Consider the following 18,109-nt stretch of genomic DNA (forward strand, 5'->3'; position numbering starts at 1 on the left):
CACATTAATTTGATTTTAGAAAAGGTCAATCCAATGGTCTCTTTTAACTTGTGATAATATACTTTGGCTCATTTTACCAATCACAATTATTGCAATCCACTTTTCCTATATTTCCTTTTTTTCCTCTTTCCGTGTCCTTTTCTGGATTAAAATTTTGTTTTTGTTTGGTTTTCCTTTTAGTCTACCTTTTTCCACTACTGTTTTCTAGCTGTATTATTGTCGTGGTTACTGTTGAAATTTAATCATGCAAACGTAACTTCAAAGTCTGGATTCCCCTCCTGAATGACAGAAAAACAAATACTTTGGCTCTCATCCTTCCCTCCTGCCTTGTATATTATTGTTGCCTAACATTTTCTTTATTTAACTCTACAATTTGACACTATTTTTTATTATTTGATGCAATTAATATTTGAGTTTGCTTACATATTTACCATTTTGATTGCTCATTATTACTTCTTAAGCTGTCCTCCTGAGATAATTTTCCTTCTTATCTTCTAGCAGTTCTGTTAAATTAGGTCTCTTGCTTGCATGCTCTTTTATTTTCTGATTATCTAGAACTGTCTTTATTTTACCCTAGTTCTTGACAGATAATTTTGCCAGGTAAACAAATCTAGGTTGGCTATAATTTTCTATCAATATTTTGAAGATATTCTTCACTCTTCTGGTTTCCTTGTTGCTTCTGCTTATTAACAGAAGACTGCTGACACTATTCATGAGTCACTGATCTGTCTTTTCTCTGGCTGTTTTTCAAGATCTTTTCTTCGTCATTGGTGTCCTGCAGCATCATTACAATGTGTCTAGCCAAAGGTTTCCTTTTTATTTATCCTGCTTGAGATAAGTTGTGTTTCCTGAATTTAAGGATTCATGTTTCTCAAGTTTTAGAAAATTTTTTTTTTTAACTTCTTCAAATATTGCTTCTCCATTTCTCCTCCCGGGCTTCCAATTAGATATATGTTAAATTTTCTATCCACCAAGTCTGTTTACCTCTTTTTCACATTTCAGTTGTATATTCCAGTTCACTAATTCTTTGTGTCAAATCGATTTAACCTTCCTTTTAGTGTTTTTATTTCAACAATGACAACTTATTCAACAAGTTTCCATTTTTAGTAATTCACTGTCTTCCCTCCAAAGGTGTCTGCTTTTCCCTGAAGTTCATTTTTGTAATTACATCTAGTATTTCTTTTAAAAGTTCATATGGTAGCTGTTCTATATTCTGTATCTGACAATTCCAACATGTGCAGTCTAAATCTGTTGTTTCTGGGTTCTGTTGATTCTCCAAGTGCCTTGCCTTCTCAAGCTGTAATCTTTTTGCCTGATCTTAATCTATGGAAGTCTTGCAGGCATCTTGGATTAATTTTCCTTCAGAGAAAGCTTGCATCTGCTTCTGCTATGTAGCCAAGGGGTGTCATGCCCCAGGACCTCTTTAGCCCTGCTGAGGGTTCTGGCTCAAAACAGTTTCCCTTCCTTGCTGCTGTTCCAAGGTAACATCTTCACAGTCATTATTGCTTTCCTTCCTCCTCTCCTTACCTCCTGTCTTTCCAGTTTGGCTCTACATGCTTTCTGGCGCCCTACTGCACCGGCCTTGGCTCACCACCTCCATGGCCAAGGTCAAGCCACCCACCTTGGTCTCAGGTCCTGGCCACTCCTGATATAGATCTTTTTTTGTTTGTCTTTTGAAGGAAAAAATTCTTTTTGTTTGTTTTTGAGGCCCCTGGAAACCTCTCCTACCTTTTGCAAGACCAGTGGTGTCTCATTTTGTGTGTAAACAAAGTTTTGGTTGTGAGGAAGTTGTAGGAGAGTCATTCATGACAACAGAAGCATAGCATTTTCTAAAACATTAAAGTTCTTAATTGCACTAAAAATCAAGGATGGTTGGACAAATTATGTTAACGGAGAAACTTCATAAGCTACTGAGAACATTGAGGTTGGAATCTATATTGTTCCAAGCCAAAGACCAGTTTCTGGTCAGCAGCTCCCATATTGGCCTCTGATATCTGCAAAGTGGTCTGAGTCACACTGAGCTGCATCCTTTCTTTGAACAGATGGCAGGAGAAAACAACTCCAAGGTAGACCTCGGGTCCCAGGATGGTCCCAGGAACTTCAGCCAGCATGAGGCATCAGTGCATCCCCATTCCTGGTCTCTGGAGATGCTGCTACGCAGACTGGGGGCCAAGCAGGATGACAAGTTTGCCAACATTCTGGATGCAGTGGGGGAGTTTGGCACATTCCAGCGGAGGCTGGTGGCCCTCACCTTCTTCCCTAACATCCTGTCAGCCTTCTTCATGTTTGCTGACCACTTCGTGTTCACAGCCCAGAAGCCCTATTGCAACACCAGCTGGATCCTGGCAGTGGGCCCCAACCTGTCAGAGGCAGAGCAGCTGAATCTGACTCTACCCCGACAGCCCAACGGCAGTTTCCGGACGTGCCTTATGTACTTGCCTGTGGACTGGGATCTGGATTCTATCATCCAATTTGGCCTTAACCACACAGAAACATGCCAAGATGGATGGATCTATCCTGATTCCAAGAGGCGATCACTGATCAATGAGGTGTGCCTTGTCCTGTGTTGTCTGTAGCTATCCCATAAGCCCAGAGATGTGCCCCCACCGAACAGGTGGGAAAACTCAGAGAGGGGAAATAATTGGCTCAGAGAAGGGAAATAAGAGGTGTGCCTTGTCCTGTGTTGTCTGTAGCTATCCCATAAGCCCAGAGATGTGCCCCCACCAAACAGGTGGGAAAACTCAGAGAGGGGAAATAATTGGCTCAGAGAAGGGAAATATTTGGCCCAAGGTCACCCTGCAAAGACAGCACCAGGGCAGACAATTAGAATTCCTGCTGCATGGCCCTGGCCCCCCCCTGTTTTAGCCAGGGAGCTCTTAGAGTGCATTTGGGGGTAGAGACAGGTGTTGGATGGCAGGGCTTGCCATCTGTCCAGGGAATCACTTCTGTAGTTGTGGCTCTGCTCTCTGAACTCACAGAAGATTAAGGAATGGGGAAAAAAGCGGCTTTGATCAGGTATCTGGGTTTCTCAACTTGAGCTGCAACCTGGGCCCTTTATAACACAGTCCTGCCCAATTTAAATCTCCAGGTTGGGGCCCAACATCTGTTGGGGAAAGGTCTTCAGTGATTCCTGCCTTTATGCATAAGGCAGGAATCCTCCACACCTTTCCCCCATCTTGGCCTCTGGTCCCTCCCTCCAGGCCTAGCTCCCANGGAATCCTCCACACCTTTCCCCCATCTTGGCCTCTGGTCCCTCCCTCCAGGCCTAGCTCCCAGAGTCAGCCAGGTGCAGATGGGATGCAGGGGCAACAGCTGAGGCATGCTACATGCACAGTTACCTGCCCCACCCCTGGTCTCCTCTGCTTAAAGTTATCACCAGGGCAAGGCTCAGTCTCTGGGCCCAAAAGGCTGACCATGGGTGGAGGTCTGTGGCCAATCCCTGTGTCTAACCCCCAGTTTGACCTGGTATGTGGCGAGGAACTGCACAAGGATGTTGTACAGACCATATTCATGACGGGCTTGCTGATAGGGTCTCTCATCTTCGGGATCATAAGTGACAAGTGAGTCTCCTGGAGTCCCTTCTGGTCTCTGGACACTCCACCTGCCTCTTCCTCATGGGCATTCAGACTTGAGTCTCAAGCTGGGGGAGGTGAGCATAGGATGCTCCAGAGCCCGTGATGGCTCAGGCCCTAGCTTGAGTGCCCAGAAGGGGCCAGCCAAGGAGGTCCCCGCCTTGGTGCAGCCTCCCTTCAATGCCTGTAGGTTGGGTCGCTACCCTACCATCCTGCTGTCGCTGCTGGGGCTGATCATCTTCGGCTTCGGGACAGCCTTCGTAAACAGCTTTCACCAGTATCTGTTCTTCCGCTTCAGCCTCTCGCAGGCAGTGGTGGGCTATGCCATCAGCAGTGTGTCTTTAGGTGCGACTGGGCCTCAAGGGGGTGGGGCAGCATGGGGGTGGGGTCAGCCCAGCTAGGGCAGGGCGGGGCTGGTGCCTACAAACTGGGAGTCCACAGGGTACAGTCAGGGCCCAGTCAGGCAGGCAGAAGTGGAAGGATTCTCCACTCCTGGCTGCCTGGAGATGCCAGTGACTCAGTGTCCAGACTACCCTTCTACTCTCATCCTCCAGCCTAGCCCCTTTGTACCCCACACATTCCCCCGCCATACTCCTTGCATACCCCCCACATGGCTTACATTTATGGAGCCCTTAAGAAGGTCCATGCAAGCTGCTAAGCCCTTTGAATGCATTGTTTCATTTCATCCTGACAGCACTCTATTCAGTAAATTACTCCTGTGGCTGAGCATACTTTAGCCTCAGAGAAGTTAACCAACTCAGTCAGCGTCACACAGCAGTTAAGTGAAAGAGGCAGGATTTCAACCCAGGCCTGTGTAAAGCTAAAGCTCCCAGTGCACATATACTCACACGGTTTTATAGCTGCAAATGACTGGTGGGCTCAGGGTTCCCTGGCAGAAGACCTCTTTTCATTAGGAGCTTACCAGAGCCCAGCCAGAGGGAACTGGGTCTTCCACAGAGCCCTAGGTCTAGGGGGCCAAAGCACTAGTGCACTCAGAGCAAAGACTGGGACAGTAATGATGCCTTGCTTTGCTATGTATCAGGCCATGGGTGAGGTATCGTGCCTAGAACCAGGCTTCTCTATGAGAGGCATGAGGTCAGGTGGGAGGTGTTCAGAGGGAGCAAGCCAGGTTGAAAAGGTGTGGAAGGCTATATACATGATTAGGAGACCAGGCAAGGAACCTAGGGTGTGCCCCAGGGGAACAGAGCTACTCTGCCTAGCTTTGAGGAGCTATCTGTGGACCTATTACAGATCATGAACAGGCAGAACCTTTGCTTCATCTGAACTGACCAGGGCAGGGTGGGGGCATCTCAGAAGGCTGGATGTAGCAGCAGCCCTGGGGACCCTGAGCTGACCATGGTTTTGTCCTCTCTGCCTCTGCACAGCCACCGAGTGGCTAGTGGGCGAGCACCGGGCCCATGCCATCATCCTGGAACACTGCTTCTTTGCTGTGGGGATCATGTTCCTGACGGGGCTTGCCTACAGCCTTCCCCACTGGCGGCTGCTGTTTCTGGTGGGTGGGGCACCTGTGTTCCCCCTCATCTCCTATATCTGGTGAGCAAGCAAGTACAGTGCATGCACAGGGCTGGGCTTGATGGGCTGGAGATGGAGGGGTGTAGAGGGCCCTGAAGCTGTGGGAATGGATAGATTCCCCTTGGAGAAAGTACTTGCGGATGATACGGGAAGGAGCCAAGAGCAGAGCCTCTGGGACCCCAGCATTAACCCCTTCAGAGCAGACCCTCAAAGAGATGTCAGAGAGGTGGTCAGAAAGCCAGGAGGAAAAGTGTTGGAAGGTAGGGGTTCAAGCACAAGGAAATGATCAGGGTCGAAGGCAAGAGAGGTGAGGCTGGGGAAGGGTCCTCTGGCCTTGGTGACCTTCTTCAAGTGGCTTCAGTGGAGTGGCAGGGGGTTGAGGAGTGAGTAGGAGCTGAAGACATGGAACCACCTAGGAGATGACTCTTTTGGGGAAAGAGGGGGAAAGTGATGACTTGTATGCGCAGCTAAGACAGAGTCAGGCAAGGGTAGATGATGTTTTTAATTGTAGGGGAATCACAGACAGGAACCTGAGAGATTGAAGCTATGAAGAGAAAATTGTTGGAGCAAAACTTGGAGCAAAAATTGTTGGAGTAAGGAGGAGGGGTTGGGAACGAGAGTGAGATGGCACTGCTAACCACGGGCAGGTGGGAAGAGGAGAGGGACAGAAGAGACTCACTTGTGAAGGGTTAAGCGGTTCTGTGTGACGAAATCATCATATTTAATCTTGACGTTATCACATTTAACCTTTATAACCCTAAAAGATGGACGTTAGTTCTATGTCATAGGGGTATGAAGAGGGGAGAACTAATGCTTCAGAGGGTGGAAATAACTTGTTCAAGGTCACACAGCTAAAAAGTGGGGGACCTGGGACTTGAACTCAATCTGTCTAGCTTCAGAGCCCCTGCGTTTTAACCACTGCTCCTACACAGTATAAATGATCAGGAATGGGTTACCAGTTAAGAGTGAGGGGCATGTAGGTGGCTTGGAGACCTTCCAAATTCTACACAAGCTGGAGACCAGCTTTCATAGTCCTTGAGATACGTAGTTAAGTGTGGGACCCAGCAGATGCCAGGTGGCATGGCTTTGTTGTGTAACCGGGAAATAGAGGTTCATGGCATGACTGGAAAACATTTACAAAAATGATATTAATGTAACAGATGCATATGATTAAAAGCTAAAGAGTACCAAAGGGTTTGTGATGAAAAATAAGCCACCGATTTCAGCTCCCTGTGGCCCCTATTTCCTTTCCCACACTGAACTCTTTCCATTCTTCCTCTGGTAGATGTCTGCGTAGTTCTACACAGTGAGTAGACAGCTTATTGAGCAGGCACAATTTGCTGGTGTACATTTTTCTTCAACCACTGCCCTTGGACATGTCCTTTCAGCTGTCCCTTCCTTGACACTTGACGATATACTGGGCAGGTTCCATCTCTTTTCAGTTGTTCTCAGTTGCAAGAATAAGTCTCATTTTGATAATTAAGACTCATTTTCAGGCATTAAAAAATCCAGGCCAGTCCAATTTAAAACTTCAATCTTACATCAAATCCACAGCTTCTCCCTGGCCTCTAGCTCAGCTGGTGGCTTAAAGGAGTAAGGCCTGTTCTGACCTATTGTTCTTCCTCCTGTCTCCATGCTCTGATCCTCTAGGTTCTAGGCAGGGGACGGGAACATCAGAGAAAAGGGAACAAAGACTTACATGAGAGGGGCTGTTACAGTTTGTCAGCATCCTCCTCAGGGTAGATGTTCAAATGCCAGCATTCTCAGGGGTCCATTTGTATTTCTTCTGGGTGTTGGAGTTTCCTACTGCTCCCAGCACTCTTTTTGTGCCCTACCCCAGCTCTTGTCCCCAGCAGTTCACCCCACAACCTCTTTCTGTAGGGGCTTCCTCACGCTAGCATATGGGGTGCCTGCAAGAAACCGGGGTCACTTGGCACCCCAGCTCTTGTCCCCAGCAGTTCACCCCACAACCTCCTTCTGTAGGGGCTTCCTCACGCTAGCATATGGGGTGCCTGCAAGAAACCGGGGTCACTTGGCCGAAAACCCTCACCTTCCCCCAGTCCCTACCCTGCCATGGTGGTCTGCTCCCACCAACCTCCTGCCTTTATCATACCCAGGTGAGATTGGGGCACCATTCTCTGGGTTTGTGTAGGTCCTCAAACTTCAGCAGACACAGTAATACTCCTAATACTCTCTCACTGTCTGGAGTACCAGAGCAAGCCTCCAAGTTTCTGAATCAGCAAGCTCCAGCCAGAGAGTGGGAGGGCAGACTCCCTTTTCTGAAGGCAGTCTCCTGATCTAAGGAGTTCTCTCGGACTCCCCCTTCACCTGGCTTGAGTTGATGAAAGCAACATCAGGAGGAAAAGAGATTCAGGACCCTTTCACTTCCATGAACTGGAGTTTCCAGCTTCTATAGATGTCTGGGGATGGTAGTTACTGGGCCATGTTGCTATTTTTTTTTAGTAAGACCTGTCCTGAATGTGGTAACACCTCTCTTCAGAATGTGAAGTTATCATCCATTGTTACCAACTTTGAGATTTCAGGGACTTTCCAGGACAGAAAAATTCCACTTAACATTCTGTTACAACTGCTATTCCTAATTCTCGGATTTTATTTTATTTTTTTTCTCACTAGCATTTGGATCTTGTTTTAGGAATATAAAATGACAAAACATTCTCAAATGTTTTTGAGGATATGAGTTAGAGTTTTGTTTTCTTTTTTTCTCCTGTTCCCTACATTATCTATGTCCTCCTGGGTCACTTTCTTCTGTTTGATTATTTTGGAACCTTTTTAATCTGGGAAGTTTTCTTCAATAGTTATTGATCTTTGGTCATCCCTTCATATTTAAGAGAGAGTCTCCAAGATTGGTAATATTTAGGGTAATAGATCTCAAATTCATGTGAGCCTCAGAATCACATGGGTGCTCGTTAAAACACTGATGTCTAGGCTTTGCCCTCAGAGTTTCTGAATCAGCAGGCCTGGGATGAGGCCCGAGAATCTGCATTTCTAACCAGTTCTCAGATGATGACGATACTGGTCCATGGACCACACTTTGAGAACCACTACTCTTGGATGTGTTTTTCCTGAGGGATCCCAAAGCCAGGTCATTGTGTGGCTCTGGATGTTGTGCTCCCCCTGGTGAGTGTGGGGGCCAGGACTCTTGTCATGTGGCATAGGCTTTTCCTGCTGTCTTAGTCCATTTGAGCCTCTATAACAAAATACTTATATTGGATTATTTATTTATTTATTTTTTGGTGGATGTCCAATATGGGAATCCAAACCTTTGACCTTGGTGTTATAACACTGTGGGTAATGTACAAAAAACAGAAATTTATTGCTAACCATTCTGGAGGCTGGAAAGCCCAAGATCAAGGCACCAGCAGATTTGGTGTCTGGTGAGGACCTATTTCTCATAGATGGCACCTTCTACATGTTCTCACATGGTAGAAAGGATGAACAAGCTCCTTCAGGACTCCTTTATAAGGGCACTAATCCCACTCATGAGGGCTCTGCCCTCATGACCTAATCATTTCTCAGTGGCCCCACCTTCTAATACTATTGCATTAGAGATAGGTTTCAATATATGAATTTGGGGGGGGGGACACAAACATTCAGTTCATAACAGTGTCCAAATCAATACTACAGGGATATCAATGACATTCAAAAGGAACGATTCAGTAAAGATCAGTCTACAAAGACATGAAACATTATCTTCCTGAGGAGAGAGACTATGTGTTTCTCCCATGACATTGCTTTGCTTTCACACAGTTCATGTGCAGTTCATATGGGGTACCTTGCTGAGCTATTTTACTGTAGGCAGCTACTGTAAAGCATAAGTTATGGCAAATCCCCTGACACTTAAACTACTTAGCTTCAATACATCAAAAGTTTTGGTCACCAGAATTTATCTTGAGTTTTTTCAAGCCACTTTCAGGATATTTCTCACATGCAAATACATTCATTCTTTTCCAATATTTCCAAAAATCTTGACTTGTTCCAGCATTGCCTCAAAAGTCTAAAGTCCAGAGTCTCACTTAAATATCATCTAAATCTGATATGGGTGAGAATCATCCTGAGGCAAATTCCCCTCCAGCTGTAAACTTGTGAAATCAAACAAGTTATGTGCTTCCTAAATACAATGGTGGGACAGGCATAGCATAGACATTCCCTTTCCAAAATGGAGAAATAGGAAAGAACAAAGAGATAACAGATCCCAACCAAATCCAAAATCCAACAGGGCAAATGTTTAATCTTAAGGATCTGGAATAATCTTTGACTCCAAGTTCCACCTTCTGGACACATTGTTGCAGAGGTTGGGCCCCCGAGGCTCTGGGTAGCCCCACCCCCATGGCTTTGCTGGGTGCAGCTCGTGTAGCAGCTCTTACACATCAGAGTTGAGTGCCTTTAGCTCTCTCAGGCTGGAGTTGCACATTGGTGGCTCTACCAGGCTTTACCAGTCTCAGGGGTGGCCTTGACCCTGTGACTCCTCTGGGCATTACCCTAGGGGGCTCACTGTGGTGGCCTGTGGCAATTCTCTGCTTGAACTCCAAGGCTCTCCAGGGCATCCTTTGAAACTAGGTGGAGGTACTACATGCCCACAGCTCTTGCACTCTGTGAGCCTGTAGAGTTGGTGCCACATGGACACTGCCAAGATTTACCACCTGTGCCCTCTGGAGGGGTGGTCAATGAAGACTTCACTGTACTTGGGCCCATTGGAGCCATACCTGGGAGAGCCAAGGAGTGCTGCATCTAAATGCAGGGAGGTGGCTCCTGGCAATAAGCACTGATGTCCTGTGAGTGCCCAAGTTCCCTCTTTTCACATAGTTCTGTCACCTAGGTCTTGGCACTCAGGGTCAGTGATGGGAGGGGCAGCACCAATAATCTCTGAAATGCTTTTGGGGTCATTTTTTATGAATAGTACCTTGCTTTTGCTGATCCTTACTAACCTCCTTATCAAAGCAGTGTGCTTAGCCACACTCTTGTTCTCTCCAAATATGCAGTTTCATTTATGAATGAGCAACATGACCAGGCTGAGAATTTTCCAAATCTTTAAGTTCTGTTTCCCTTTTGATTCTATGTTCCATCTTTAATTTGTTTCTCTCTTCTCACATTTTACTATAAGCAGTCAGGAAAAGCCATCTTATACCCTCAACACTTTGCTTAGAGATTTCTTCTGCCAGATATCCTATTTCTTTTTCTTTTTTTTCTTTTTGTCTTTTTTCATGACCGGTAACCGGATCGCAACCCTCGGTGTCGCACCCGTACCGCGACCGGCAACAGGATCGCAACCCTCTGTGTCATGCCCGCACCGCGCTCAACCAGTGAGTGGACCGGTCCTCTATATGGGATCCGAACCCTCGGCGGGAGCGCCGCCGTGCTCCCAAGTGCTGCACTCTACCTCTATATGGGATCCGAACCCTCAGCGGGAGCGCCGCCGTGCTCCCAAGTGCCGCACTCTACCAAGTGCGCCACCGGGCCGGCCCCAGATATCCTATTTCTAACACTCTCAAGTTCCTTCTTCCACAAAACACTAGAACATGAATACAGTTCAGCAAATTCTTTGCCACTTTATAAAAATGATTGCCTTTCTTCTGGTTTCCTATAACATATTCCTCATTTCCATCTGAAACCTTATCAGAATGGCCTTTACTGGCCATATTTCAATCAACATCTGTTTGTGACCTCTTAAACAATCTCTAAGAAGGTTGAGGCTTTCTTTATACCTTTCCTCTTCTTGTGAGCCCTGACCAGAATCACCCTTAACGTTCCACTTATGGCTATACAGGATTTTCTAGCATGCATCTCCAAACTCTTCCAGCTTCTGCCCATTACTTGATTCCAAAGCCACTTCCTCATTTGTTAGAACAGTACCCCACTCTTGGTACCAATTTCTGTCTTAGTCCATTCAGGCTGCTATAACAAAACACCTTAGACTGGGTAATTTATTTTTTTAAATTTTTAAATTTTTTATTTTTTCCTTTTTTTGTCTTTTTTACTGACTGGTAATGGGATCGCAACCCTCGGTGTTGCACCCGCACCGCGCTCAGCCAGTGAGCGGGAACCGGTCTCCACGTGGGATCCGAACCCTCGGCGGGAGCGCCGCCACGCTCCCAAGCGGCGCACTCTCCAGTGCGCCACCGGGCCGGCCCTAGACTGGGTAATTTATAAACAACAGAAATGTATTGCTCACAGTTCTAGAGGCTGGTAAGCCCAAGATCAGGGCACCAGTAGATGTGGTGTGAACTGGGTAATTTATAAACAACAGAAATTTATTGCTCACAGTTCTAGAGGCTGGTAAGCCCAAGATCAGGGCACCAGTAGATGTGGTGTGATGAGGGCCCTTATAGACATCTCCTTCTTGCTGCATCCTCACTTGGTGGAAGGCCACAAATGAGCTCCCTTGGGACTCTTTTATAAGGGCATGAATCTCTTATTAAAGGTGACCTAATCACCTCCTAAAGGTCCCATTTCTTAATACTATTGCACTGAGAGATGCCTGAGGGCAAAAGAGGTTGTAGTGCAGAGGCAGCAAGTAGCTGGGGGCCACCAAGCAGCAGCGGGGCTGTGTATGGCTTAGACAGAGGAAGGGCTGACTGCCAGGAGGGGCAGAGGGCATCTCGAGGCTGCTGCTGACCTTCAAGGCCCTGGTATCTAAGTCGCTCATGCTGGAACAGGATGGCCACAGCTGAGGCTGGGGTGGTGCCTACTTGGGTCTCTGGGGCATCCTGAAACGATGAGATAAGAGAGAGCTGGGCCACACAGGATTCTCCCGGAGTCCCCGCGATGGCTGATGATGAAAGGGAAGGTGAAGGAGGCCAAGCAGGCACTGTGCTATGCAGCTAGCGTGAATAAGAAGATCATTCCTTTAAATCTGCTGGATGAGGTAAGAGGCTTCAGGCCAGGAGTGGGGCCAGGAGTGGGGCCAGGGCAGTGCACTGTGGAAAGGCCTCTTCCCTGCTTAGCTTTTCAGGTGGGACGTCAGCCCAGAGGGTGCCCCTAGCCCACTGCTTGAGGAGCATGGTGACAGCAAAACTGAACCCTGCTAGGAGAAGGAGAGAAGCCAGCTGGCACTGTGGGGGGCAGGCAGGCCTTGCAGGTCTTGTGGCAGTAGGGAGCAAGCTGGGGTCTCAGCCTTGCCTCTGGCTGGTCCTGCTTGTCCTGTAGCTGCAGTTGCCTGGAAAGAAGGTGAATACAGCCTCTGTCTTGGACTTCTATAACAATAGGCACCTCTGCAAGATGACCTTGGTGATGGGCTGTGTGTGGTGAGTGCCCGGGGCTGGCCAGCAGGGACCACAAACCCACATGCAGGCCGGGAACTCTGGGATGTGGGATGGACAGGCTGCAAGAGGTGCGAGGCCTAAGGACACAGATCACAGGTCTCTGTGCTTATTTCTCTCCTCCATTCCTGCCCTGCTCCTCCTTTGCCTCTGTCTTTATTCCTGGCTCTGTCTCTGCGTGCGTGCGTGTGTGTGTGTGTGTGTGTGTGTGTGTGTGTGTCTCCTGGCTTCGTTCCAGGTTCACCATCAGTTATTGCTACTTTACGCTGAGCCTCAAGATGAGAGATTTTGACGTGAGCATACACTTCAGACAGTTGTTCCCCAGCATCTTGGAAGTGCCTGCCAGGCTGTGCTGCATCCTTCTCCTCGAGCGGATAGGGAGGAAGTGGAGCCTGGCTGTGACTGTCGTCCAAGCTGCCATCCTGTGCTGGCTTCTCCTTTTCCTCCCCGCAGGTACAGCTCACTCCTCCCTGATGGGCTATGCCCAGCCTTCCTGCTCCCTCAAATCCCTCCCGAGTGCCTCCTGCCCTGGCCAGCCAACTACACACCCTGGGAGTCGGGCTTCTGCACCCACAGCCCACCCACCCCACACAGGCCCAGCACCTCTGGAACAGATGCCAGTCACTGGAACACTGCCCCTGGGCGGGTCCCCAAGACAAGGCACCCACACACTCTTGGAGGCCTGAGAGGAAGGCGTGCTGTCCAGGGGAATCGCCCTTGTGCGGGAGATTAGCCAGCCTTCTTCTGCCTGATTCTGATCCATGTCGGAGACAGATCTAGTGGTTAAATAATGATGGCAAAACTATTCCTTCCATTGCTACCCCAGGCGTCACTTCTTGTCTATAGCTTCTTTGGTTGGGAAGTGCCTGTTATTATCTGTAACTTCACCAGGAATAACCTGCCCACTGAATGATCCATGTCGGAGACAGATCTAGTGGTTAAATAATGATGGCAAAACTATTCCTTCCATTGCTACCCCAGGCGTCACTTCTTGTCTATAGCCTCTTTGGTTGGGAAGTGCCTGTTATTATCTGTAACTTCACCAGGAATAACCTGCCCACTGAAAATTGACTGTGATGTTGGGCTCAACTCTCAGGAACAGTTCTTGCATAGAGGCCTCCTTTTCTAGCAGGGCTCAGTGCCTCCTGCTGCAGACTCAGCACTAGAAAAGGAAGAAGAGGAGGGCTGGAAATATTTTCAAAACTTCAAAGAGAGGGAGAGCGTGGTTCTGACAACACCAAGGCCACGGGTTCGGATCCCTATATAGGGATGGCCAGTTAGCTCACTGGGACAGCGTGGTGCCGACAACACCAAGTCAAGGGTTAAGATCCCCTTACTGGTCAGCTTTAAAAAAAAAAAAAAAAAAAAAAAAAACTTCAAAGAGCTCTAGAATGTGCCATAGGTCATAAAGTGTGGCAGGACTGAGGTGTCAGGGTGCACCGACTCAGAATTCCGGACCACGAGAGCCCCTTTGGCACAGGGAGGCTGTGTCCAGGGTCTGCCCAGAGGGCTCCTTCCCTTTCTGTGGGAGCTGGAATTGTGTATATCTCAAAGGGGACACTCCGTCTCCAAGATGTTGGCTAAAACAATATAGGGAAACAAATTTATCACTAAGTTTCTATTACTTTGTGTTTTTTCTTAAAAGTGGGTCTATGCTGACCAAAGCAGAAATATTTAAAAGTCTCAAATGTGTGGCAGAAATGAGGAACGGAATTCCCAATAGATAAAAACTAGCTCTCTGATTTCAGCCCAGAGCCAAGAAAAGCCAGGATCAGAGTGGGGAGTGCGGCTGGGGCAGGGTCTGGCAGAAGCTGACAGGGGAGGGGCTGCCACTTCCTGGCTGGTGCAGGCGAGCCCAGCTGCAACTCCCAGCTTCACCCCACCTGAGGAATGGGGTTTCCCCAGATGCTGAGTCTTTTATTCTCCTTCAGCACACACATCTAGCTGCCCTGAGTCAGGCATCCCATAATATTTAGGACCAATCCCAGCAGTTCAGGCCCCAGGGACCAAACATGCCCCTGCTCCTGTCCACCTTGCAGAGCCAGGCAGGTGAGCCCTGAGCAGGGATCAGGGCACACAGGAGCAGGCCTTGCGCAGAGCAGTTGCCGGAGGAGGAGCCCGTGGGCGGGTTGGGGAAAGCTGCCGCTGGGTGAAGATGTGGAGCAGAGGAGAGAGCCTTGGGTCCAGCATGGTGGGGGTGACCTGAGAGGCCACAGGGGTCCCAGTGGAACACCCTCCACCCCGCTGACCAGCTCTCCCGCTGCAGATGTACTAACTTCCAGCCTGGCTGGCCTCTGGCAGATGGACCCTGCTCTGACTGAATGCCCGAGGCTGCTGACCACGTGGTAGGGCAGACTGCTCAGAAGTGCTGAAAGGCCTGTGGGAGGGCTGGTGTGTGGGGAGGAGGGCCCCAGACTCAGGTGGCCATGCTGTCTGGCCGCAGAGCTGAAATCCATAGTGATCTCTGTGATTGTGCTCGGGGAGTTCAGCCTGGCTGCCGCTGTCACCGTGTTCCTCATCTACACTGCTGAGCTCCTCCCCACTGTCCACAGGTGAGGGGCCTGGTGGGTGAGGGGGCTGCGGGGCCGTGGGGAGGGACAGGACAATGACAGTCTTAATGAAGCAGCTGAGACAGCATTCACCTGGTGACAGGCACTGTGATAAGGAGTTTACATGGATTATCTCACTCAGCCCTCCTCCCCAAAATCCACCAAACACCATCAACCCTATTTGAGACACAAAATCAGAGGTAAAGGCGCTTGCTAAAGGTCAGACATAGCAAGTGGCAGAGAAGGGATTCGGACCCAGGAGGTCTGCCTCCAGTCCCTGCCCCTCACTCACTGCCTGGCATGTGTCCAGGCTGCTCAGGCTCGGCCCCTTCCCCGAGGTAGCCCATGGCAATGGCTGCAGTATCCTCCTGCCCACCCAGCATTGCTGCTGTGTCTTCTCCCTGCACATCCACACAATGCTACGTGGTTCTGACCTCTCCCTTCCCATCCCCCTTCCCCACTGAAGAAGGCCCAGAGGAAATAACCTCAGGCTGGAGGGTGTGGGTTTTCAGGTAGCTGCTTCCTCACCCCACCCCTCCCAGCCTCTGGGCCCAGGAGGTACTCCAGATGAGCTTTCACCTCCATTTCAGGACAACAGGTCTGGGTCTAGTGAGTCTGGCCTCCGTGGCTGGAGCCATCTTGTCTCTAACGCTCATCACCCAGACCCCCAGCCTCCTGCCCATCTTTCTCTGCTGCATCTCAGCCATCCTGGCCTTGTCCTTTTCCTCCCTGCTGCCGGAAACTCGAGATCAGCCCCTCTCCGACAGCCTGGAGCACCTCACCTTGTGGATAAGGTAGGTGTGCGAGGGCCCAGGCTCTGCCAGCATGGGACCTGTTCTCAAGCCCTACGCACTGGGAGTATGTCAGGCAATGTCCATCCCTGCCCCTTTGCCAGGACCTGTGGTCCAAGGCCAGCCTATGACACAGCAGTCTCCCCAGCTCTTCTGGATGCTGCCACCAACCTGGGTCCAACACAACCTCCACATGCTCCCATCCTGCCTGGCTCTCCTGACCCAGCCCAGGCCAGGCCCATTGTCTACCTGTCTGCATGGGGGTACTGCCTTGGGGATACCCTCCAGGGGCACTCCAGAGATGCCCTGGCCTCCCTCCCCTCCCAGGGAACAGGGGACTGGCGTGGAACCAGCTCTCTGAGCAACTCCCTTTTCCTGTCTGAACTTGCAGTTCCTCACGAATGACCAATCTTGATTAATGGCTCTGGCTTCTCGGCCCCAGCATTCCAGAACCCCGTGTGGGAACTGGGTTTCACCCAACACCTACAGGCACTTCTGGCCTCTGATCTCCTAAGTGTCCCCTGGAGAAGTCTTGTCATGATTGGCAGAATCATCCCTTCTGGGATTTGGGCCAACAGAGCCTGTCACTGTCTCCCTTGACCTGAGGGGACCTGAGGACCAGTGACGGGCAGAGGTTGCCTGGCGTCCTACAGTGTCCTCTGCTATGTGTGACAGGAATTGCTGACTCTGGCCTTCCTTTGCCCTCCTTCTCACCACCCTTCTCCTTCCCGCCCTCTCTCGGGGCAGAGGTTGCCTGGCGTCCTACAGTGTCCTCTGCTATGTGTGACAGGAGTTGCTGACTCTGGCCTTCCTTTGCCCTCCTTCTCACCACCCTTCTCCTTCCCGCCCTCTCTCCAACTCTCATTGGAACCACCTGTGCTAGACACGGTGCCAGGGCTAGATCGTCAGAGGTCAGAGGGTCCCACCCTTGAGCGAGCCATAGTTTATGAGGAGACAGATATGCAAACGGTTATCACCAGTGGACTCTGACAGCAGGATGTACAGGACCAATAGGAGCCCAAAGAGGGAAGAGCTTCAGTTTGGAGAGTCAGGGAAAATGTCACAGACGAAGTGACATTTGAGCAGGGCTTTGAAGGATGAATAGGAGTTTGCCCCATTGTGTAGAGGGGAAGTACAGTGCAGCAGAGGGAGAGAGCATAGTGGTTACGAACCCGGGGCCTGGATTTGTCTGTGCGCTACCACTTCCTAGAGTGTGCACAGGGAAGTTACCTAATATCTCTGAGACTCAGTTTCTTCATTTGAAAAATGGAATTATAACAGTAATAATAATAGCTAGCATTTACTGAGGACTTACCACGTGTCAGGTCCTGTTCTATATACGCCTTATCTCACTTTGTCCTCAAAACAGTCAAATATGAGGTAGGTCCTATCACTATTCTCATTTTACAGATAAGGAAACTGAGCCACAGAGAGATGAAGCCATGTAGTCCAGCCTTCCTCTCTCATAGGGTTTTTGAGAGGATTAAACCTACTGAAGGCTGTTGGCACAGGGTCTGGCACATGGAAAGTATTCTATAATGCTAGTGATGAAGATGGTGGACCAAACCCCAAAGACACAGGAAAATGAAGGGTCTGGCTGGGGTTGGGAGATGAAACAGGTTGGATCCTAGGGATCAGGATCCCTCCCGGGCTCATGGCAAAGCCTGGTTGGGGCCCTGTGGGAATGAGAAAGCCCCACCTCTCAAGAATGCAGAGCAGGGCATGGCTGAAAGTGCCTCAGTCACTGCTTTTCTCAGCACCCTGAGAGATGTGATCCAGGACCTGCCCTCCTACCACTCCCTCCAGAAGAGGAGCCAGGAAACTGCAACTGAGGATACACTGTCTGATGATGTGTCCGAGGAAACGGTGAAGAACACGATTCTCAATGCCCAGATCCTGAATGTGGACTCACACCTCTCCAACACTGCCTTGGAGCAACCCACACACGAGGAAGCAGACAGTCAGGCTCCCTGAGGACCAGGCGCCCAGACCCTCTCAGGTTGGAGTTGAGTGGCTGGGTATGGTGCCATGGTTTCCAGGCCACAAATTCCGGGCCCAGTCCAGCCTGGGGAGCCCTTGAGATCCAAAATTGGCCACTTCTAGGGAAGCTAGGCTGTGTTTCATTCCAATAAAAGTACCATGTTGGTCTTGAAATGGCTAAGCTCCCCAGACTCCTTAGTGTCTTTGGCTAAACCCTGGGGACAGTGAGGAGCTCTCTGGATGGGGGCAGGGGGTGGGGTGGGCAATGTTTCTGAGTTCTAGAGGCGGAGCCAGGGCAGGACTGTGCCTCCTTGCCAACCACACCCTCTAGCCCAGGCACCTGGCAGCATGGATGGGTTCCCAGCTCAAGCACGGCCAAGGACGGATTTCAAAGCCCCACTTCATAC

At 49.6% G+C, this 18,109-nt stretch overlaps 1 protein-coding gene across 1 annotated transcript; it reads left to right on the forward strand.

The window, feature by feature from the left end:
* The first annotated feature begins 2,042 nt into the window (after positions 1–2,042).
* On the forward strand, positions 2,043–17,696 carry SLC22A14 (solute carrier family 22, member 14). The gene is made up of 10 exons (XM_008567172.1): positions 2,043–2,549; positions 3,457–3,560; positions 3,763–3,917; positions 4,958–5,126; positions 11,868–11,988; positions 12,270–12,367; positions 12,621–12,835; positions 14,826–14,934; positions 15,522–15,725; positions 17,342–17,696. The coding sequence occupies exons 1-10, from the start codon at positions 2,043–2,045 to the stop codon at positions 17,694–17,696; spliced, it is 2,037 nt and encodes a 678-aa protein (XP_008565394.1).
* Positions 17,697–18,109: the final 413 nt, after the last annotated feature.

The sequence above is a fragment of the Galeopterus variegatus genome, unplaced genomic scaffold (genome assembly GCF_000696425.1).
Source record: "Galeopterus variegatus unplaced genomic scaffold, G_variegatus-3.0.2 Scaffold300, whole genome shotgun sequence".
NCBI lineage: Eukaryota > Metazoa > Chordata > Mammalia > Dermoptera > Cynocephalidae > Galeopterus > Galeopterus variegatus.

Excerpts from the sequence above, each read along its gene's own strand:
- SLC22A14 (XM_008567172.1), top strand. The coding sequence starts at position 2,043 with ATGGCAGGAGAAAACAACTCCAAGGTAGACCTCGGGTCCCAGGATGGT. Across the intron at positions 2,550-3,456 it reads GGCGATCACTGATCAATGAG|TTTGACCTGGTATGTGGCGA; the intron begins GTGTGCCTTGTC and ends TCTAACCCCCAG. Across the intron at positions 15,726-17,341 it reads CACCTCACCTTGTGGATAAG|GTTGGATCCTAGGGATCAGG; the intron begins GTAGGTGTGCGA and ends GAGATGAAACAG.